This window comes from Rhinolophus ferrumequinum, chromosome 20 (genome assembly GCF_004115265.2).
Source record: "Rhinolophus ferrumequinum isolate MPI-CBG mRhiFer1 chromosome 20, mRhiFer1_v1.p, whole genome shotgun sequence".
Classification (NCBI taxonomy): Eukaryota; Metazoa; Chordata; class Mammalia; order Chiroptera; family Rhinolophidae; genus Rhinolophus; species Rhinolophus ferrumequinum.
Genome location: NC_046303.1, coordinates 42,198,862 through 42,224,003, shown reverse-complemented (window position 1 = coordinate 42,224,003; position 25,142 = coordinate 42,198,862). Strand labels below are relative to the sequence as shown.

At 33.4% G+C, this 25,142-nt stretch overlaps 1 protein-coding gene across 7 annotated transcripts in view; it reads right to left on the bottom strand.

Moving 5' to 3' along the window:
• The window catches only part of CACNA2D1 (calcium voltage-gated channel auxiliary subunit alpha2delta 1), a 457,063-nt gene that overhangs the window by 144,330 nt on the left and 287,591 nt on the right, over positions 1 to 25,142 (bottom strand). For all 7 annotated transcript variants that reach the window (XM_033088705.1, XM_033088698.1, XM_033088699.1 and 4 more), the window contains exon 6: positions 15,043 to 15,172. In XM_033088705.1, the coding sequence (XP_032944596.1) occupies positions 15,043 to 15,172 (130 nt within the window). The remainder of the gene's footprint in view (positions 1 to 15,042; positions 15,173 to 25,142) is intronic.

Below are 25,142 nucleotides of genomic sequence, written 5' to 3'. Positions count from 1 at the left end.
AGCTCTAGGTAAGTGAAATCTGTTTGATAAGGGATTTAAGACTTGGTAAAAATTGTCTTAAGATTTATTTGGGAAATAAATCTTTTAGATTAAAATTTTGATTTTTAAACATTTTGGGGAAAAAATCCTGAGAAGCAGAAAAAGCCAGATTAGTCAGTCATTTTATACATTGACTGGTGACACAAATATAAGTAGGTGATTAGTGATATTTCAGGAAGACTAGTTAGAACTATCAGAATATATTTGTTGTATAAGAGTGTGTGTGTACATTTATATGTATAATATATGTATGCATATTAATATGAATATGATTTCAGTCAGTTAAACATGAAAGTAGTTTGTTTGCTTGCTGTATGTTTTTCTCACTCATCCTACAAACTCATTGCTTATGATTGGTGACTACCAAGAAACAGCAGGTCTTCACAGATCCGAAAGGGTAGTAATGGGACATTTCGTCAGTCATGTTCCAGGCTGGGTGAATGTAAGACAATAAAAGACCTCCGTGTTCTGTGGGAGCTTATTATGAACTTCCTCACAGCTTCCAATTGCTATAATTTGCAAGAAACAAGCAAAAAACAAAACAAGTTTTACAGAAGACTGAAATCAATTAGTAAGGTGTTTGATTCTATCTTTACATTGCTGCATACCTGAAGCAGTATTTCTAAAGAATATCAAGTATTATGAAGTTAAAATTGTATATGACTTGATATGCTCTAATGACAATAAGTATTGACTAAATTCCATCTCAATATTAGGATAGCTCATAGCCCCATACTTTGAAAATCTGATCTGTGTGTCCTGAGACAAAATAGTTTTAAAAATTTTAATCCATTTAAAGTCTTTCTCTTTTTAATACGATTGTAGAAATATCTTGCAAATGCCTCTTTATCTCTAGGGAGAAATCTGTATAAGATTTTATCCATGAAGCAAATACCAAATGATTAAAAAATTCTCATCTCAAATTCCATACCTTCATTTTCTCTCCAATTGTCAAACCCTTTTTAATTTGCTGTGAATAGCACTGTCAGTCTGTTTTGGAAAGCTATTCTAATTTAAGATTTCATTATCTCTATTCTTCAGCCTTTGAATGGCCTGTCACTTGTTATACCCATCATAAAAAGCTAGCCCAGTACACTTCTTATTTCCAGCTATCAATTTATAGAGGTACTGAATTGTACACACATCTTTTTTTCATTTCTTCCCTCTATGTTCCCTTTTTAATTTCGTTTTAGAAATAAATAGTGCATTTTAATTTGTATTCCCCACTACACAATACGAAGTATAGCAATAACTGGACCTTTAACAAATCCCTGAATTTCTTGTTCAGTTATAGACTAAAACAATTCAAAGGATATTTTATTTACAATACAGCTCCTAATAAAATAGAGAAAATAAATAGAAATTAAGGAAATATAATTAACATATTGTATAATATTTGATCTCCTCCTTAAGGAAAATCACTGAGAGATACATGTCAGGTCCGATAATTTATGGAAAGATATGTGATATTCCTTAGTGAATTCTATGCATACAAAACACAGTGCTGGGATATGGATATTACCCTTATTAGATTAGACACATGGGTGTAATACCCTGGTTAATCATGTATGTTGATATAGGCTCTTAAAAACTTTTCTAAGTATTCTTGACTCATTGAACATCCTTCATGAGGCACCTAAGAACAACAGGCTTTCCCTTAGCGATTTCTTATATATTTCACCCAATATGCAACATTATGAGATAAACTGTGTAATTAAATATAATACAAGACACATGCAGTAAAACGTTAAGAAGCATGCAACATTCTATGCCCAAATTTTGGCTGACTTGATAGCATCTGCTAAGGCTGGCATGAAGCATGAAGCATGCCACTATTCTATAGTATCCTAGGGGATTCTGGGGCATCAAATACAAAATGCCACCAAGGGCCATGGAAGTAACTAGCAGTTAAGCTTTCATATAGAATAGAGATGTGTATCTGCTGGGTCAAAAAAACTACAGAAGAGAAGAGCCCAGCAAAAAAATCTCTAAATAACGCATAAGATCTCTTCCCCAAGAGAAAGAGTCAGTTTAAATTATCTACAAGAACCATCGTCTACCCAGTCGCCCTTAGTCACCCATCCCAGTTCCCAGCCTCTTCCTTCCCTTCCCCTCCATGCTTCTACTTGTGCTATGTGGCGGTAAAGCTCACACAGCATTGTAAATGTCCCACCCCCTTCCCCTTCTCACTGTAGGCTTCCATTAGCTCTAATCCAGGGTAGGGGAGAAGAGTTAACACTAACTCAAATCTGGGATTTTGACGATCACATGAGAACAGACATTTTAATTTCTGAATTGACAGTTTCTTTTTTTGGTGACTGTTTTTATGATTAAAAGTGACCAAGACCATGTTATTATTTTAGAGTTGCCAAGTAAGTCACTGTTACCCACATTTATTCACTAAAAAAGTTTGAGTCTAACAAAATAAAGTTAGATTTTCATTATATGTCACTATATGTGAGTATACACATGCCTTTGTATAACAAAGTGATTCATATAGAAAAGTGAGTTATACATTTTTATCAAAATTATCGTGCCCACTTTCTAATATAAATGTGTTGGGGTAAAGTGATTATGCAAACTAAATGAAATAAATACTTGTGGGATATTAAAGTTACATAGTCAAATAAATATGAAAAATATCAAGTAAAAATGACTTGAATTTGGTCTATTTCTAGCAGAATGTTTTATGAGCTTTTAAAGGTTAATGTGTACTACGAGTCTCCAAAGAGGATCTATAAAATAAATTTCCCAAATTTGTTTGGCCAGTAAACCATTATCCCACTTAAGAATCTTGATATAATTTTATTTCCTATGGAACAATTTAGAAAATGTGGCGTGTTCTAATAAGTAGTTGTCAATAACATAGTAGAGGATATGGAAGACAGATGCAACCACCATAATAGATGTTTACATAAACAAGCTAAATGGGCCTTGCAGTAGTAGCTACCTCAAGAGCTAATTTACAAGTTTATTTTCAATGAGATCAAGGGGTTTTTATAATTCCCCTTTTTTTTATGGGAATATTTTTATGGGTTAAAACATGATTCAAGTTTCAATTAAGGAACTGGGATGCTTCACAAATTCACCCAGGGAGAGAGTATTCCAAAATGTGATCAACTTGTCACATGCACAGGACAATATTATCTGCACGGACCGGTAAAAAAAAGACAACTTGTCAGAGTGACTCCAGCAACATACTGGACACAGGATACTGTGATTGAATGAATGAACAATCAATCAGGTTATTACGATCAATATTCTTCTTCACTCTCAAAAAAGTCAAAACAAAAAACAGGCTTCAGTAACTATAAATTTCAATCTCTGAATTTGTACAGCCTATAAACCCACTAAGTAACTTAGGGAATTCTCCATGAAAATGACCAATTTAATTATCATTGCTCTTTATGCCTAGAATTGCAAATTAATTGTCTTTCCAATAAAGTCTATGTCTCTATTGAGTTTGGTGAGCATTAATTTCTAGAGCCCACGGAGAAGTACAAAAATCTAGATTCTGAATTAAAATGCAAAAAGGGGACTTACAAGTCCAAATTTAACAGCCACATATTTCTAAGCATATATTTCAATATAAAATGTGAAATACGTGACTTAGCTATTTAATAGCTTGTATTATATTTATTTTTTAAAAACCAGAGTTTAAGCCTATATCACTTTTTGTCTGGAAATACATTTGTGTTTTAGTCAGCTCAGGCTGCCACAACAAAATACCATAGACTGGGTGGCTTAAACAACAGAAATGTATTTTCTCACAATTTTGGAGGCTGGAAAACCCAAGATAAAGGTGCTACCTATTCAGTTCGTGGTGAAAGGACAGTTCCTATCTATTCAGTTTCTTCCTGGCTTGTAGACACCTGACTTCTTGTGTTAGTCTTCACATTTCCTTTCCTTTCCTTTCCTTCACATAGCCTTTCCTCGGTGGCCTTAGAAGGCCACCAATCCCACCAGATAAGGGCCCCCTCTTATGACCTCATTTAACTTTAATTACCTTCTAACAGCCCCTATCTCCAAATACAGTCATATTGGGGGTTAGGGTTTCAACATGAATTTTTGGGGAGAAATTTTCAGTCCATAGAAATTTACAAAATTTATAAATAGTAGTAAAACTATTAGTAGTAAAACTATTACTACTAATTAGTCTGTTTCTCTACAATCCTAAGTGAATTAAAGAAACAGTGTCTATAAGATCAAAGGAATACCATATCTTTGGCATTTGGGTTAACCTATGGTCAACATTTTCCTATCAAATAATGAATACTATACTGTTCTCTATGAAATGCATGTATTACAGAAATATCACTAGAGAAAGGCAATGAAAGTAAGTGCAAAGTTTACCTCAGAAGAATTGCTTCTCTTCGTGCCATTCTTATTAAATATGAGCAAATTACCCTTCCCTAAAATCTATATTTTTACTTCAGGCTTGTCTTCAATGTGTTTTTATGATGTTCTTACTACTTTATTGCCCTACTCTTAATAAGGAATAATGTTAATTATTTAAACTATTTATTTATTTTTTTTACAACGGATGATCACTTTGTTACAGACTCAATTGTGCTTTTTAAGAGTTTCCTTATCAGTTTATTGGCTCCATGATTCAGAATCAAGGCTTTATAACTGAAATAGCATTTTAAAAGAAGAAACAAAAGCTACTTTAATATGATGATAACATTTTACTAACAGTTCTTTAAGACATGCACTTTTTTAGTCCTTAAACATATAACTGTAACATGGGATGATGCATCCTCCAGAATTAGAGAAAAGTTTTCTTTTTTGGGGGGTGGGGGGGTAAATTATCTGGTTAAAAAAAACAACAAACATAAAACTTAAGAATGTACTACTCTTAAAAATTTTTGTATTATTGTTATCTTGACCCAAATTCACATTTGTGCTATATACCAGCACAGAAAACAACTGCTCTGAGAAAAAGAACCAATGGGCTAGAAGGGGTTGGAATTTCTCAGCTCTACTTACTCATCAGAGCAGTTTTTGTTGTTGATAGTGGTATTTTGATAAAATTTTAATTAAAAATGGGTGTAAGACTTTATTGAATACTTAATCTGCATCAATTGATATAGAATATAACAATATTATCAGACATCTAAAATACTCAATTATTGTCATTTATTTTGTTATCATTCATTACTTTTCCATTGCTGCTTCACTTGGCAAATGTTCTCTTTTGAATTTTTCATCATTATTCCCAAATGAGATTGGCCTATGGTTATCTTTCTATCTTTTTTCTTCTTTTTTAAGCGACAACTTTTTTTTTTTGTATAAGAAGTTATATGAGTTGATAAACTTTTCACATTTTTGTGTTCCAGTAAAATTTTTAAAATTTGAAAGTATTTATTCTCTTGAAAATTTTATATATATCACTCAGCAGGAAGTATTTTCTTTGGCCAGAAATCTGAATGTTTCCAGTTTATTTTATGACCACTTTTGAGTCAATATGGATTACATTTGATAATAAACCATATAGATTATAATACTTCCTTAAAAAATTGTATGTAGTGTTCTTTTATGATTTTAACTCCCATTTTACTTGGATTTATACTTCTTACTTTTAATATTTTTGTATCATTTTATAACATTGTTGGTAAATGCCTGTGTAATTTTTAAAAGCTTATGATTTTATGGCTAAGGTATACTTTAACACATTACTTTGAATTTTTAAAGTTGGTGTGTTTAACAAAGTTCAATTTAATATAATAATGAAATTCAGGCTACAAAGGTAAAGATAAAAACTTTACAATATATATTGTGAGAGATCTAACATGTGGGAAAATCAGGGTAATTTCTAAAGAAGTTTGTTATCATCCTCTCTGACAAACTACTGCTAATTCTCATAGTGCCCTATATTTTATTTTAGACAGCTATAGAACCCAGTGAAGAAAAAGAAACATATGACGTTAAAGATAGAAAAAAAAATCGCAGTAAACTAATACAACTTATTGTCAATATACATTGACAAAACATTATTTAAAAGGTAATTATTTAGTGTTCATAAAGTAGGAATTAGAAGGGCACTAATTCTTTGCTAATATAAATCTAAATTGGTACTAACCTGCAATATAAATGAAATTTATCAATAGCTTTGACCTTCTAATACCAGGTCTTATCTTTTATCATAATGAAATAATAAAGAAATGCAGAGATTTAGTTATTCACAATGGTTAAATGGTAACAATATAAATGTAAATTAGTTATGAAACATAATATTAAAATATTTTCAAAATATACTAAATGTATGATAAAGCTTCCTGGTAAGTTAAAAGGTCAGGTATAAACTTTATATTCATTAACTCACTTTTGTAATAGGTCAGTATTAGTATATTCATTTAGTTTACTACACATTTACTACTAATATATTCAGTGAACACACACACATATTAGTGTAATTTTACATTTTTTCCTTTATACTATTTTGTGTTTCATAAAATTATCATGTATTTTCTCTACAGTGAGAAAAATAATAATTTTGATATGTTATATTTAAGTTAAATTAATTTAAAAATCATAATATGTTTATCAGGAAAATATATACTATTTTCAACCATGATTCTGGTAAGTGGAACAACTCAACAAACATTTTTATTTCAAAGAACTACACTGTGTGGAGTTAAACCAAGATCACTTGTCTTACACAGAAACCAACAGACAAAACACTACCATGGACATATATAAACATCAATAGTTTGTATAATCCAAAACTTGCTGGTACTGTGATGTGAATCCCAAACCAGAAGTCTATCACAAGGAAATATGGCAGGCAAGCCCCAAAGAGGAGCTCAGCAATTTGCATCAATGTACAAGGATTTATGTAACCAGGAAAAATTAAGAAATTCTCTGCATATTTTCCTCTAGGATTTCTAACATCCGTTCCTAACTGTACCACTGAATGTTTGGGAAAGGAACTAACTTGTATGGAATTTATTTAACTAGAAAAGAAAACTTAAAAGTTATGGAGAAAGGCACAGAGAAGAGCGTCTTTTGATAATCTGCCAAACTGTACTTTCATTTAACTCCTACTCTTTAAAGATCCAATATTTTTATCTTAGCTCATAAGCTTCTCAATTAAAAAGTACTTTTATAAAGTTTATTTGAGGATTAAATTTGTATGTCACCTGCTTTGAGATAATTAGGTTAATTGACCATAACTTCATCATGAAAAATTAATAACAAATATAAAATTAGAAGGAAGAGTATAGGCTTCAAAAATATACTAAGTTTACACAATATTGATAGGAATATTTCTTTGGGCTACAATCTTGGTCCAAGGCCCTACCATCTCTCCTCTATTCTTCTCTTTTATGTCTGTTCTCAATAAAGCATCCAGTATCACTTTTTTAAATTATTTAATCCAATTCAAAAATCATCATAAGTTTCTATTTTTGTAATGGACTGAATGTTTGTGTTCTCCCAAAATTCATATGCTGAAGCCTTAACCCCAATGTAATAATATTAGAAAGTGAAGCATTTAGGAGGTAATTAGGATGACATGAGGTCATGAGTGTGGAGTCTCATAAAAGGATTGGTGTCCATATAAAAATATAAGGTCATGTGAGCACATAGCAAGATGGTGGCCACCTGCAAAACAGGAAGAGAGACCTCACTAGGAACGAAATCTGCCAACACTTTGATCTTGGACTTCCTATCCTCCACAACTGTAAGAAATAAATGTCAGTTGTTTAAGTCACGCAGTCTACGATATTTTTTTAAAGCAGCCCAAACTAAGACAATCTCAAAGTAAAAATCAAAGTCTTTGCAAGTATCCACAAGTCTGTACATGATCAGACCTCTGCTGCGACACTTGCTCTCTTGTTCATTCTGTTCTGGCCACAGTGGTCTTCCTGCACTTTCTGTACCCACCATGCTCCAACCTTAGGATCTTTTGAAATTTCTTTCTGTTCCCTCTGCCTACAACCTTCTTACCCCAAGGACACTATAACTCTCATGCTCATCAATACTGACTTCTGCTACAATGCTGACTTATCCACAAAGCCTTCTCTACCTACCTATTTTAAAATATCAACTCCCCAACTCCTAACCCAGGAACTACCTATAACCCTTTGCTATTTTATTTTTGCCTAGAGTATTTATTATACTACAATATATCCTATTGTTTTGTTTATTTCATGACCTACTCCCATCCACTAGAATGTAAGCTCCATGAGTGCAGGAGTATTTGTTCAGTGCTATATTGCCATTGTTTGGTATTTAATAATCATTTGCTGAATATAGGAATAATGTGTAAGAGGCAAAATAAAGAGAGCATTTTATATTGTTTCATTCATGTTACATAGTTAACATAAAATATATCTGAAACTAAGCAACTTAAATTAGTAAAATTTCACCTGATTATCGGCTGTTTCTGAGGTCATTGAATGATAATACCATGTCTAATAAAACTAATTTGACATTGGTTATTATGAAATTTCTTAGAGTTTTATTCCAATAAAACATAATTAATAACATTTTACATCGTCTATAATGCTACTTTATTATAAAAGTGGTATTTTTCTTAACACATATAAATATAATCCATATTATTTTGGTATTATGAGAATAGAGTAAAACTTTGTTGTTTTTATATGTAGTTTTTATTTTATTGTTTTTATATGTATTTTTAATATAAAATTGCCCATAAATAATTCAAAATATTTATCAAGTAACAAATGCGCCAAGTACAGATTTAAAGTATTATATACTCTCAAGATAACTGAAATTAAAATATATCAAGAACCATTGTAGTCACTATGGTTTAAAAGGAGAGAGTGTATATTTCAAAAACAAATACATTGCGTGAGAAAATTCTATAGTCTATTCCTAATATATTTTCTTATTAACTTTTTGAACATCTCCTTTGGTCACAAGTCAAACAAGTTACATCCTACGTAATCTACCTTACTTGTATGAATCGTTATATCAAATAATCATAGTTTCCCACGGCCTGCATTTCCTTCAAATTACCCATTTTCTAAAGAATTCACAATTCCGCATTTTAACTTAAGTCCTTTAAAGTTTCTCTATATGTGTTTCCTTTAGTTCAAAGTTAAATAGTGTAATTTAGAGAATAAGATTATACAATGGAAGTGAATATTATATCAACATCATGTACAATTTTCCACTCCTACAAAATATATTTGGTAAAGCAGTACTAAAAACTGACATGACTCCATTGAAATCTTGACACTAACACCATAATTTATTTAAAAAAAAATGATAAGACTTATGAGTACACACCGAATCCAGCCTTTTTCCCAACAACACCAAACATATTAAGGAAGGATTATTTTCAATTGTCTTTACAACTATCAGAATAGTGGAGTCAGACAGCCTGATTTATATTAAGCATGCCAATCAATTAAAATATTAACTTTCTTAATCTGTAAAAAGGATAGTACCGACCTTGTTATTCATTGGAATAACAAAATGGAACCAGTTGTTTAAAACAGTAAATGTAAACTATTAGCACTGCTTAATTTAATTGGTGGACATATCTTGGAACAGAGTAGCTGCTAAAATTTACAAGAGATTATAAAAAGGCTATCTACACAATTGTTGTCAAAGGCAGGATAGCATTTTCCTCTGTAAATTTTATACTGACATCATTTCAGGTACAGTAGCTATATTTTGAAAAACAAAAGAAATGAACATTAAGATAAATTACAATGCAGTATTAGTGATTACAAGTAGTTCAATTTATAAAAAGCAAGTATTATCAGTAAATAATATGGGACTTTCAAGGATAATAATAACCTCCTGAAAATCCTCCTGTCTTCTTTTATCAAAATGAATATATCTTTGTGATAAAAACATGTTCCATTTCTCAAATGGAAATAATAATTACCATGCAATTAAAAGCAGGAGCTAAAGTAATCTAGGACGTGAAAGTGCTATACAAGTTGGGGTTCCTTATTATTTTACCTTATCAATATATATCCTTTTGAAACTATAATAATGCTATAAATAAATATCAATATAAATTTCTATTAATAACTGACTATAGATTAGTCTGTGAACACATTCCCTATACTTGAATCTAAAGTGACTAAATAATAAAATTCTGTGACTAAAATCAAATCAAGTCAGAATATTCAGTCCTTATTTTACTAAGTGTTATGCTTGTTTTTCATACTCTTAAACAGATACATTAGATCTGAAAATTACGTATAATTGTGTGCCCTCAAAAAGAAAACTATCAACCAGTGAAACTCTCAAAAATGAAAACTTTCAGATAGATTTCTAATTAAATATACTATTCAAAAACTTTAAATACACCACTGAGCAAAAATAATCACATTTCAATTCAAGAAACTTTAAAGTAATCACCTTTGGGAAATTAGAACATGAGATTTCTTATGAGACTGTAGCTACCAACTGTCTTAAAGTGAAAGAAGCTGTTTTCTTCAGTTAAGCCTTCAATTAAACTACACTTGTGCATTTATTAAATTCAGAAACGAAGAATAATCCTGTAAATCTGATATGTTCCTACGAACCGCATGAAGAATACCAGTAATTATTACATTTGCAAGATCTTGTTAACATTTCTGATTTTACTTGTGTTTCATTTACTCACAGAACCCATAATGCCGGATATGAATTTTAAAAGAGTACAGGCCAGGCAGGGTCAGAGTATTACTGATGAGATTTCAGCAAAGGAGGAGAAGCCGATATTAAGATAAATGGGACTAAGTAACTAATCCAAAAACAGAGTTTCTTTTCCTTTTTTTAAAATAGTATGCCACATACCAAAGTATATCTTATGACTTCTGAAAACCTCTACTTAAATATTTTATATCTTATTGATTTTCAAAGTAATCAAAGCAATTATTTTTTTATTCTCTGAGACTATTAAAATCAGCCTCTGTGGATATTTACAAAGTTTATTCTAAGTTGGAAAGAAAATGATTTATACAAAATCAAAACTCTTTTAGGATATTGAAAAGATATGTGTATACTATGTGATAATATTCTTTAAAAACTGTATGCTTAGATTTAGCTATGTGTCATACTTCATGTCTGTCCCAGCATAAAACAGATGAAGACATTAATTATGAATGTGATTTCAACTAAAAATAAAAATAAAGAGAGCAAAAGAATAAGAAAATGAAGACTCTCCTGCTAAGTAAGTATATTACTTACTTCTGTGGACAGTCCTGGCTCCCATATAATTTAACCAAGTTAAAATTAACTCAATAGTATAACATTAGGAATTTTTTTCTATCATAATGATTAAAAGTATAAAGTTCAGAATTAGAATTTATTTGATATATAATCCCATTTCTTACAAATGTAGCTTTTCATTAAAAACTCTACTTCAGTTTCCCCTTCTTCAAAACTATTTATTTTAACAAAGGTGACTTAAATAAGATCTTGTATTAAGAAAGCTTATCATTGAGTCAAACAACTAGTAAAATCAAAACGAGTTTATTATTATTATTAATCACGTCAATGGAATTATAAAGTCTACTGAACTTTGGTATTTATATCATGTATACTCAAGGTAATTTACTAACCTAGTAAGTTAGGTTCTAATTATTTTAGGCTCTAATTATCTATGGAAAAAAATAAGAATTGTACTTTTCACTTGTTGTTGCTTGTTACACATCTTCCCATTGAAAAATTAAGCAAACTCATTTTGTTTTTATATTCTCTGGGTGACATACTGCTGAAAAGAAATCTTGCTCTTCTCTCTTTTCAGCCTTTTAATAGCTTAAAAAAGTATTTCTCTACTATAAGTCGAGGGACATGGGAGGAAGCAAGCTGAAGAGCAGTATGAAAAACCCCATTTGGGTTATTTCATTAGTTAGTGTCTGCAATTAAAAAATATATATATATATAATATATATATTATATATATATTATATATATAATTTATATATATGTATATATATTCTATAGGACTATGTTTCAAACTGTTAACCACCATTAGCTTCAGGAAGTTCTATTGTTGGAGACTTTTATTTTCTATGTTAAATATGTAAGCAGTATTAAAATTTTTGCCATCTAGCATATAGCTTTTAGGAGAAAGAAACCTATTTTTAAAATGTATGATGTAGTTCTGATAGCCTTCATTGAGTTTAATAGAAAATTTGAGACGTTCTGGATAATCACTACTGAACTTCACTGCCTGAACTTCAAGGAAATTTTCCTATAGAATGGCATAAAGACTGTAGAATATAAGTGTAAGAATAGACTGTAGAATATTATATTCCTGTAGGAATATAAGTGGAAGTGAGTACGAAGAGTCTCATTAAACACTTCGTATATGTAGAGGGAGCTGGGATGAGAGTAGGCCAGTGGAGTAGTGGCAGCTGCGTCTGTATACCACGACAGGGCTGAAACGGAGTTCCAGGTGCTTTACGAGACAGTCCGGAAGTAAGCTCAAGCCATCCTCTTTCCCAAGTTATACTAGGCAAAGGTGCCCAGGTCCTACAGAGAATGAGGTTGTGGCCCGCTGGTTTTTACTACCACATCAAACAGGGTTTGGAAATCAGTGCAGAGGCAAAGCTCTCAGAAATAATCATCTCACTTCTCCCAGCTGCTTAGATACACAAGAGAGCAGATACACTCACAATACGCTTGACCTTGTTCTTTTTCCTTTCTTTGGGCATGAGAATTAAATAATAACCTATGAACTTGCTCAGAGAATCTACGTTGACTGCCAATACTAGACAAACAGAAGGCTTCCTATTAACGAATGTAAGGTGGCAAGTGGACAGGGTTCTGGTCACACCACGTTTGACGCAGTCATAGTAGTTCTTTGTTTTATTTTTACATACAAGTCTTCCAAGGAAACACATATTTTAAACAATGTGTTCATAGATTAAGACTATTTGAAAAAAAATCACTGACTTCAAATATCTTGTTCAGATTCATGAACTACTGAATTTCAGGACTATGGAGAAAATCCCCCAAATAAGAGGCAACAAAAAAGAAACACAATCATAAAACCTTTCCAACAAATTGAAAACATTCAAATTGGCCTGAAATTTGTAAAACATAGTAATACAGGTCGGAAAACAGATCCATGATATCCACAGAAAATTGACCAAAAAAAAAAGGTTTTGCCTCAGAATATCTATATCCAGCCAGTTTATTTCTTCAACGTAAATTCAGTGGAAAGATAATCTCTTAGAGTAATAAGTTCATTACCTTGTTGACAAATCCAACAAACAATAGGTGATAAAAAATTTGGAACAAAATAAGATGGATAAAATAATGTTTTTTTAAAAATGAGGAACATAACCATATAGCTCAGTATTATGTGAATATTTGTTATAATAGTTACAATATATATTTGCAAATATCAAAAATAATTCTTGAAAAAAGAACAGAATGGTCAGAGAAAAAAAACAAAAACAAAAACCTGAATCTTAATTCCAGGTAATTCCTAAAATGACTTGAAATTAATAGGATTATAAGAGAAGTCAATTTATATTTAATTCTCATGGAACATCAGAAACTACCTCTACATATTAGTTTGTTTCTATTATACATAGAGAAATATCATGTTTAACATCTTAAAATAATTGATAGGAGAAAAATGACATGCAGTTTTAAAAATAGTAAAAAGAAACAAAAAGAATGAATAAAATATTTTGATAAATGAAATTTGTTATGAAAAGAATCACATATGTACTCAAAAAATTCCTTTTAAACAAATAATCTCACAGTGAATCCAAAAAAAATAAAAGCTAATTTACAGTATTAATTCCTGTACTTAATCTTATGTATCTAAATAAACTTTAAGTATAATTAATAGCAACAGCAAGCATTTACATAGCACTCACTATGAGCCTGGCACTATTATGCACACTTAAATATTTTAACTTACTTTATCCCAAATGACCTTTCCGGTTAGTAATCCTATCCTCATTTTACAGGTGAGAAAATACGAGCTAGCCCAGGAAGTCAAAAGATTTGCACAAGGAAACAATACCTGCTAAAATTTAGATATGAATACAGGCCATCTGGCTCCAAAACCCAGGCAGCTCTGGATACACTCTACAGCCTTTCTACTTAATGGAAATTATAAGAAACATACTTTTTAAACTCTCAAATGGTTCTTTCTCCTCAACATTTGCTTATATGACAGGGCAGAGGGGGCTGTGTGGGGCGTGTGTGGAGGTTAGAGAATGGATAACATGGAAGACCAGAACTATGAATGAACAAAGACCCTGCTTTCTGGGTCACAGCTGGTTCTCATAAACGATCAAACTGTCCTTAGGGGAATTCCTATTTAGAATTTCCAGGCTCTGTCTTTATTAATATAGAGGGTGTCTCTGAGAAACATCACTGACACAAGCTTCCTCCCCTGTATCTTCCTGAATAACTTATTCCCCTCCCTTCCTCACAGTGAAGCTTCTCAATCAAGTCTTCCATTCAGTGATGGTCTATTGTTTAATTCTTTCCCCAACACTCCTTTTTATCTTGAGCCCACAATATATGGGGATGGATGTATCTTTGACCCATATGCTAGGGTAAGGCAGAGAGAGACACAGAGAGGGAGAGAGACTGAAAAACACAACAGACGATGTGGTAAGAACTGGAGAGTATCAAATGTTTATCTTGCTTCCTTTACCAGTTCGTGAGTTTGTGTAAAAATATTTATCTGCATTTATTTGTATGTGTGCACTTGTACCACATAGTTTTGAGTTAAAGAATATATCTATTACATTTTAAGTTATTTATGTCAACTGAGAAGGCGGAATTATTTACTCAACAATAAAGCAGAAGAACATCTCCATGGGTACAGACTCTCCTACAAATATTTATGGAATGAAGCCATGTGAACATAAAAGGCTCATGGAAATCAGATTTCTTCTATTTACACAAATCGGTTTACCACACTCTTAAATGGCATGTAAATAAGACAGTATCACAGTTGCTCCTTGTTTTGTTTGTTTGTTTTCAAATATGAGATACATAAGACAGACGAGAGCATGGTATTATAACAGTCGTTCACATTCTTTTACTTACACCCCTCATAGATGTCGGTGGGAATATGGACTGCTGCATGCTGATAAGATATTTGTCGTCCAAAATTAGCATCATCGATAAAAACGGGTTTTATCCTCTGACTGCCTGGCTCACTGTCATTTTTTTCAGGCTATATAGGAAAAGGTAGACAACAAAGAGAATATTAAAACTTATGCTAACACATATATTCGCACATTCATGTCTTCATTTGCCAAATGCATAGTTTTCAAAAAGGAGAACTAAAAGAATATTTTAAAATATAGTACCCCGATGACATCAGGTGCACAAATTTCCATTCAAGTGTTAGTATTCATATTACATCTTCATGATATTATTCACATAATAACCTAAATTCTTGCCTAATTTTTTCAATGTTAGAATCATGCCTCAGGATTATTCTGAGAGAACCAGAGTGTTCCCACACCAGTATTTATTAAAATGTACATTTAAAAACATGACATATGCCTTTAAAGACAGCCCAATTAAAACTATCCCCTTGAAATAAATTTCACTATTTATGTTAGCAAATTTATATTTTGCAGTTTAGGATAATTCTGTGTTTGACAATTAATGATACACATGACCACAATAAGATAGCAATGAAGGATTATTTTATGTCACGTCCCCTTGACTTTTGTGTGTTTTCCAGGTGTATCAATTTTTCTTTTAAAAAAGAAAGAAAACATCTATTGTAACTCTAAGTATAATTAAATTCTAACTTCAACCAGTTTGTCTCCCATGGTAGGAGCTTAGAACTAATCAATAACGATTCAAGAAAATCCCACAGGAGTTTAAGGTTGAAGATTCATTTTCTATCTCTTTGAACTATGCTTTTGATACTAAACTACCTGTTGCTTGACCCTGGCAAGAAACTAAGAATCTCATTCATTTAGTCAAAATGCATCTCCAAAACAACTGTTTTTGGCTAATTATATTAAACCTTTTTTTTTTCCTGTTCAAATAGTTACTTTAACTCTTCCCTAACTCATTTTTTAAATTAAATTCACACCTGTATTATCAAGTCTATTTTAGAGATTATTGTTTTCCCATATTCCAAGGTTATCTCCTCAAAACAAAACTGAACCAAAAAATCACAACATTTGACTATTTTGGCAGCACAATGCAGTTAATACAAATGATGAACAACAGAAAACACTTCAGTGGACAACCAGAAAATTTCATACGATGGCTAGAAGAATGTCCGACAACATAAAAGTTAGCAGGTCAATAAAGAAGTGATAGTGTTCAAATTGCCAGATCGCTCTGAAAATTGATATGACCAGATAACAGCCATATCCTGAGATATTTTAACACGTGTGCGTGCAGGTATTATTTTTTCCTAGGAGAATTGCAACATTTGGAAAGATTAGTTAGACACAAATATGAGCAATAGGGCTTTTTTTTCCTTCTTCCGCACAATGGCTCCTAAAGCCATTTTCCGACCCATCATTAGGTAATAAAATGAATTTAACAGGTCATGACCAAATTATTATTTTAAATGAAACATTAATAAAAGAGAATATGAAAATACAATTTTATATAAAGAAAAGAACTATATTGTGAAACCTCTGGTTTAGTTAGATATGACTGTGTGCGTGTATATGTGTGCACATGTAGGTATATGTGATTTGAATCGTAAAATTTGCCATTTATAAAAATATTTAAAAATAGATCACTATTTCTATTCATGTGAAAGTGCCAAAGATATCATTGTTCCTCTATTAACAAACATAACAAAACAGTAATGTTGAAAGTCTAAAATTTAGCAAAATAGCTACATGTAGGAATCACAACTCATACTCACAGACGTTAGGTGTGTGCAGTGTGAAGGACAAGAAAAGAAAGAAGGATTACAAGGAAAAGAGAAACCACAGAGCAAAAGAACACTTACCCTAACATACTTGTTTTAATTGCAACTGTTAATAAGGAATGAAAATGATAACTGGGATTCAGTCTTGGATTCAACTGTGAATTTTAACACATTTTAAAATTCATATGCTATTCTATGATGTCTATCCCTCGATACTATTGACTTAAGAGAAAGGCACATTAAAACGAACTACTTTCATTAATAACATAAATGTAAAAAAGGGTTCCATCTAATGGATGATGTCATTATTCTCAGTTAGTGAAAAGTCTCAATATTTATTTTAAAGCAGTTGTTTCACAAAGCATGGTCACTGGAGAAGCAGCATTTGTACACACTGACACTTTTTAGAATGCAGGCTCTCAGGCCCCACGCCAGACCTAGTCAATCAGAAACACCTTGGGAAGAGCTAAGGAATCTGTAGTCTAACAAACCTTCCAGCTGATTCTGATACACACTAAAATTGGAAGTTCAGTGCTTTAAAATACAGGTAGTTTAAATTACGCATACTTTTTTTATTTAGAACTACCCATGAAAAAATTAGGATTGATTAGTAATAAGTATTGTGGGGACAGAGCCAAGAGTGCAGTTTCCAGGCTCTCGGCCTCACGTGGAAAGGTGCTGGCTCAGGTAGTAAATGGCCATCAACTGTGATTGGATGGCCATCAGCTGTGGCTAGTTGGCCGTCAGCTGTAACCAGTGAGCCATTGGCCACTAATATAACTGCTGTGGCTACGCTAGCAGCAAATGGGGGCTAGCAAGAAGATGGTGGCTGAGCTAGCAAGCGCAGATTGCAGAGAGGCAGATGCCGCCAGCGAGAATATAGTGGTAAGACTCCCCCATCTATGGCTCCGTGGGTGTTCCTTTTTGGCCTCACCATGTCCTGCGTTCTTATGTGGGGAGCAGAGACCCCGCAGGCCGCCCCGCGTGACAAATGGCGCAGCGAGCAGGGTCTCCCGCACGACAAGCATATTAATGGATGCCTAAATGTTTACACCCTCCATGCCTAACACAGTTTAAGTATGTGTGAATAGAAGCATGGACAGAAGCATGGTAATATGACAAGTAATATGTGTCAAAGGACGCTTCAAAAGACAAGTCACTCAAGATACTCTAGGGGTGAGCTCCATCCTGAAATAAATTGGAAAAACGCTGCACATTGTATTTGTCTAATATAACAAATCACATTGGCATATAAAAGGCTCTGAAACACATTTCACTAAAGAAAACTGTATTTAACCCAGCGTTCGCAAACTGATACGACCCTGAAACTTTTTTTTTAATGTATTAATAATACCAATTACAAAGAACACATATTATTTATGAAATGCCAAGAAAAGGGATAATGGCAAGTATATATATCAGACTTGGTTCTACTCAGTTGCATTAATAACATCTCAGACTCGGGCTAGTCACTGTTCATGGGTTTCTGTCTTTTGACTTATAAATAAATGATGCTGGGCTCCAGGTATGGCCCTTACCTGTGGGACATATCAGAATCACCTGGGGAGCTTCTTCAGCCACCAATATAGCAGTGTATCACAATGGGGAGGATTTCTTTTGAATCAATCTCTCAGCTGCTTCTAATATTCTTCCCTATATTAAATTAAGAACTCTCAAACTAAACAATTCTGTAAGGTCATTTTCAGTTATGAAAAAAAAATTATAGTTCCATTTATAATTTTAGAAGATACTGTTATTTTTAGTAAGCATGTCTTTTCCAGAAATCCCATTTACATTTATTACTAGCCAATTTTAGATAATATATGAAAAGTAGAAGAATTAGATGATAGACAATAGACAGTGAACTCCATGTACGAGTTAGGGTGAGGATTACATAAATATGTGCAACTATTTCATTCATTCACTGAAGAATATTTATTGGTAGAGTGGAGGAGAGAAGGATTTACTAACATTAATATTTATAGAAATGCCACTTAATCTGGAAACAAATTAAATATCCAGCAAAAGTAAAATGGTTACAATAATTATGATAGATATAATATAAAAGAATAATCACATTGGGAATATACACATATGCTGTATTTTTAGAAGTGATTTCAGTTGAAAAAAGTAAATTTTAAGCTATAAGAAAAAAACTCTAAAAAGGCCTAATTTGAGAGGAAACAGAGATACAGGGACACATGCAGGGATGAGTACATAACAAATGCTCTCAGCACTACCATTAGTTTTGTAGTTATGAAATATAACTGTATCCATCTTTGTGTTCTCTTGATTTTTTTGCAATAACATAATGAACAAGCATTATATTTGTAATCAGAAAGATATTATTGTTTAAGTCCTTTCTAGAGTGCTATTAAGAAATACATGAGTCCTCTCACACCTAAAAATTATAAATATTATATTTATCTTATGGAGATTCCTGCAATTTTAAATTGCCATATAAAGTTCTTTTGAAAATAACTTTAACATAAAAATGTACTTCTTAACTTGCAGAATCATGTATAAGGACCAGTTTTAAAGTGCAGTTGTTAAATATAACAAGAAACGCTAAAACTGCAGCTCCCCATACTCCTCCCTTTTATAGTCTCCATAAATTGTAATAATTTCATGAAAATATTAAAATTTTTAAATGTAACTCATTTCCTCAAACTTATGAAATTATTATTTCTGATGCCATCACAGTTCATAGTTTTATCTATCTTGATACATTATTATATAGTATAATTAAAATACAGCAAATATTAGAAACAAAGGAATTGACTGAGAAAAGGAATTTAGAGAAAAGCTACTTAACATATATTGTTTAGTGTGTGAATTAAAAATTTCAAATAAATTCTAGAATTAAGATTTCCTTGTTTACCCGACCACATATCCCCCCCCAAAAAATCAGTTAGTATATCTCTTTTTAACGTTTTTTCCCCAAAAAACTCTCTTCTGAATTTTCCAAACTACCCTATACAAACGTGTACAAATAAACCAAACAGGGTGATTCTAAATGTATTTAAATACGTTTGGTAAAACACATTTGTGAAACATGAGAAGTATGTTTCTCAGACTATTCATTTCACTGTAATTTCAGTTATTAAATAATAGATTAGATCACTCAGAGACAGAGATACAGGCCAATGTTGGATGGGTAGGTCATTCAATTTTACAAGCACTACATATTAGCAAATTTAATTTGGAAAGTCACAATGATAAGGCTGTGAAAGACACAAAAGGTCCTTGCATATTTAATATATTTACCTCAAAGTAAACACTATTAGACTTGATACTTATAACAACACATTTGTTTTCAATTTTTATATTTTTTACGTTATTAACTTAAAACTATTTCTACTGAAAATAAAATGTTCAGAAATTAAATGTTTACATATTTTACCTAAATTGCAACGGAAACTAGCTTAATACTTTGCACAATTCAGATTGAATTGTGTGTCCCACACAATTTTGTGTGTTCCACAAAACTGTGAGGAGATTAGTTGACACCAAACAAGAAATGGTTGCTGAGACCCTTTATAGAAGTATCACAACTGGTATTTCTATCTCACTAGTGAAGTTACATGAATGTCAAGCTCTTGTAATAATGAACCAAATTCTTCAATTAGAGGCTATAGCTCTGTATACAATTCTCCAGTCCGTATAAGTGTATGTTTTTAAATTTCCACCTCTAAATACATCCTTTTCTTTTTTACAACTATTTCACATACTATTTACAACAGGACTTTGCAATCTATTTTATGGATTAAAAAGTATTGCTGCCTCTGTAACCACTAGTCCACCATTGGGATCTAAGCATTCTGTGATGCCCCATTCGTTAAGGCTGGTTACCAGTTCTGACCCTTACAGAGAAAGCCTTCTTTTTACTAAATCACTTGCATCAATTAGAAATGGAAATTCATCAAATCAGCTGCAGCTGACCAGACCCAATTAACAAATAATGAATAGAAAGAAAAAGCTGCTGAGCCTTCATCCAGCCACAGTTGTTCTGGTGAGGTTGTAAGGCCAGGCTGAATATTAAATAATGAATCCAGTTACAATGGCAATAAGAATACCATGAGGCCTCCTGAGTTAATTGGTTTAAGCTGCTATTTTTCTCCTTGAGGATGATATGACTCAGAGAAGTATTAAGCACATGAAGAGAATTAGAAAGGAAATATGAGGTCGATGACACTGAATAAATTATACACTGAAGATTATATACTTGCACTCTTGCTTTACTGAATCATAACAATAAGAAAATAAAATATTTAAATTATTTATTTAATAAGTATCCATAGTATCCTAGCAAAAACCATGAGTTTAGCTAATATGTCTGACGAAGAAATATTTTTTCCTGAATTCAGAAGATTTCTGCAGTTCTGCAGGTAATAAAAATGATATAACTCTTTAGATTTACCTTGTGGTAAAACTGAAGCATTAATTCTTCAAAGGAAATTTATTGAACATATTAGGAATGTTTTCAAGTTAATATGAAAAGTAAATTTATAACATTAGTGCTTAAAAGAAATTTGAAGAAATGATTCTAGTTCTTAAAGATTAGATTCACTGTTAATCCTCCATGTATTCTTCTCCTACTAATTATGATATATAAAAGAGAAGGGAGAAACAGTCCTAAATAAACCCACTTTGGGGGTAAAAGGGAACGGTAAGCAGCTGAAACTGTGCAAAAACAAAGATAACAAGTTAGAAAATACTGTAGAGAACATTTAAGCAAATTGTATAAGTTTTTATATACATTTCCTAAATATGACAGTGTCAGAGACAGGCGTGAATATGAAACACATAAAACTGAACTAAATTAAGTCAAAAAGTGATACTGGCTACTGCAGTAACTTGTTTATTAAATTTTAAAAGCAAAAATAGACATTCCTCAAATAAAATGCACTGAGGTTGCTAGTGATGATGACAGTGGTCACCTTCACAGAAGCTGGAATACACAACCTGAGAACACTGTCGAAATAAAACTGACTTTTTAGTTTGCATGATGGTTGAATCACATATCCCAGGACCTAGCACACAGTAAGAATGAGGTATTAGAATCACAATACACTAAGTAGTATGATGACAAGAAGAGTTGGAGGCTGATTTAAATTCCACATAGTGTGAAATTTTCAAATCACCAGCATTAGAAAGGGATGTAATACTATGAAAATGTGCACATTTCTATTTTCACATAAATATGTAACCTAAATTTTGGTAAGAGGCTGATAGGGTATTTGCCTCCACTAAGGGACTGTGAAATGGTGTCTTGAATATGAAAAGCACTCTATGATTTCAGACAGTCTGAAAGTTCAGTACAGCACAACCCATGGAAACCATATAGTATTATATACATATATATATACATATATATGTATCATATAGTATATATATACATATATATAGAAACCATATAGTAGATATATATATATATACACACACACACACACACACATATATATATATATATATCATATTATAAAAGGAAAACATTTAAATGTGGCGATTCTATTTCTAAAAAAACAAAAAGGACATTTTTATATTATAAATATTATGACAGACAAATCTACTTTTCAAAATACTATCAGGGCAAAAAAAAAGGTTAAAAAAACACAAAACAACACACACACACACACACACACACACACACACACACACACACAAAACTCTGCAAGGTAGAAAGATCAATTATTTCCAAGGTAGATCTCCAAGGCGGAGACTGGCTAATGCCATACAACTAAAGTATAATCAGAAGGAGCAGGCTACAGGACTCCATGATCCCACCATATTTACAAGGAAATGAAAACCTATGTCCTGTAAAACTACCTGATTTATTTCCTGCCTGACTACTGTGGGGACAGAACCCCAGAGAGCAGTTTCCAGGCTCTCGACCTCACATGGAAAGGTGCTGACTCGGGTAGTAGATGGTCATCAACTGTGATTAGTTGGTCATCAGCTGTAACCGGTCAGCATTAGCCACTGACATAACTGCCGTGGCTAAGCTAGCAGGGGGCGGGGTGTGGATTGCAGATTGCACAGAGGCGGATTGCAGTTAGCAAGTGAGGTTGGTTGGCAGAGACAAAGGGATGGTGGGTTGCAGATCGTGTGGCTCCTGCTTCGTGTGTCTCCAACCCAGCCTCCAGAGAGACTATAGTGCTATGAATCCCCTGTCTATGGCTCCGTGGGTGTTCCTTTTTGGCCTCATCATGTCCTGCATTCTCATGCGGGGAGCGGGACTAGAGACTCCACATGCCACCTTGCATGACACTACTCAACCATATTTCCTGTTCTGCTTCTCCTTGCTCTTCATGTTCCTGACACAGTGGCCTGTTTTCTGCTCCTTACACACATCATGTTCTTCCTGGTTTAGACTTCCTTATGCTTACTGTTCTCTTTGCCTGGCTGTCACAAGGGGTGGCATGTGGGGTGTGGGGACAGAACCCCAGAGAGCAGTTTCCAGGCTCTTGGCCTCACGTGGAAAGGTGCTGGCTAGGGTAGTAAATGGCCATCAGCTATGGCTAATTGACCATCAGCTGTAACCAGTTAGCCAATTAGCCACTGATCTAACTGCCAGGGCTGCACTGGTTGGGCAGTTGGTCGGTTGGCAGGCAGAGAAGCGGACAGCAGGTCGCACGTCGTGTGGCTCCAGCCTCCAGTGAGACTATAGTGGTATGACTCTCCTACCTATGGTTCCGTGGGTGTTCCTTTTTGGCCTAGCCATATCCTGCGTTCTTATGTGGGGAGCGGGAACAGAGACCCCACAGGTCGCCTCGCACGACAAATGGCGCAGCAAGCAGGATCTCCCACACGACATGGGGTCTCTAGTCCCTCTCCCCGCATGAGAACGTAGGACATGGTGAGGCCAAAAAGGAACACCCACAGAGCAATAGACAGGGGAGTCATACTACTATAATCTCGCTGGTGGCTCGGTTGGAGACACAGGAGGCAGGAGCCACAATATCCGCAACCTGCCATCCTCTTCTCTGCCAAACAACCTCACGTCCTAACTGCAATCCGCTCTTGCTAGCTCAGCCACCATCTTCTTGCTAGCCCCCATTTGCTGCTAGCGTAGCCACAGCAGTTATATTCGTGGCCAGTGGCTCACTGGTTACAGCTGACGGCCAACTAGCCACAGCTGATGGCCATCCAATCACAGTTGATGGCCATTTACTACCTGAGCCAGCACCTTTCCACGTGACACCTAGAGCCTTGAAACTGCTCTCTGGGGCTCTGTCCCCACACATGCTTTTTCCTGGTCTCCCTTCATAGCACCAGTGCATTCTTCACTCTCTTGGGCATTCCCCCATCTAAATTATCCCCCATAGAATCTTGAAAATATCACACTATTTACTTCCATCAGAGGACTAGTCTAACTCTAGTTAACTTTTCATTTGCCCCATGTTTGCTGTCTCACTGCCATAATATATAACATTTATGAGAGCAAGAGACTACTTGATGCCATTCACTTGTATCCCTAGCACCTAGCATCTCACTTAGAACTGTATTTGCTTGCCATATGTATAATATTTGTTGAACAAATAAATGAAGTTGAATCCATGGTCCCTGATCCCCAAACATGCTTTTGTCTAGGATGAAAACTAGAAGCAATTTGGAAAATGGACAGACAGTGCCTCCATCAGGAATCAAGGTTCTCCATCTCATTCCAAATCTATGAATCCTTGCTGCGTCTCCTCAGATTTTTTTTTAGAGAAACTTGGAAACAAAATCTGTTAAGTTTCTTTCTAGGTCTAAAAATTCTAATTCTGAAATCTATGAATGTTAACTTAAAGCAAAGGTTTATTATTATTGTTACTTTCTTATGCCCAGTAACTACAAGAGCATCTAAATGGTGGAATGCTAGTATAAACAAGCATTTACCAAAAGAGTCTCTTGGTATCCAAACCCCGTGGCTCCCGAGAATTTGTATTTATATTTTAATTTAAGGCAATACACTCATAGCGTAGAGCTACAGACATCAAACAGACAATTTGTAGATGAAAGTAAATTAAAATATTAGTCAACCTTTTTCTTCTCAATTTCATGTGTTTATTCTTTCAATTACATTACATCCCGGAAGTGATCATCGAGACCACGTTTTCTGATAAAACCTTAAATAAAAATGAACACACCAAATGTCAGTAGTCTCCAAAAGAATCCACTGGAGGGTTGAAAGAAAACAGAAGTTCTCGCAAGTGAAATAAGAAAATGTACTAATATTTACCATATTGATTGACATTATTAGTATTCCCCCCCCTCCTCCGTCCTTACTAGGTGTGTGTGAGGTGGT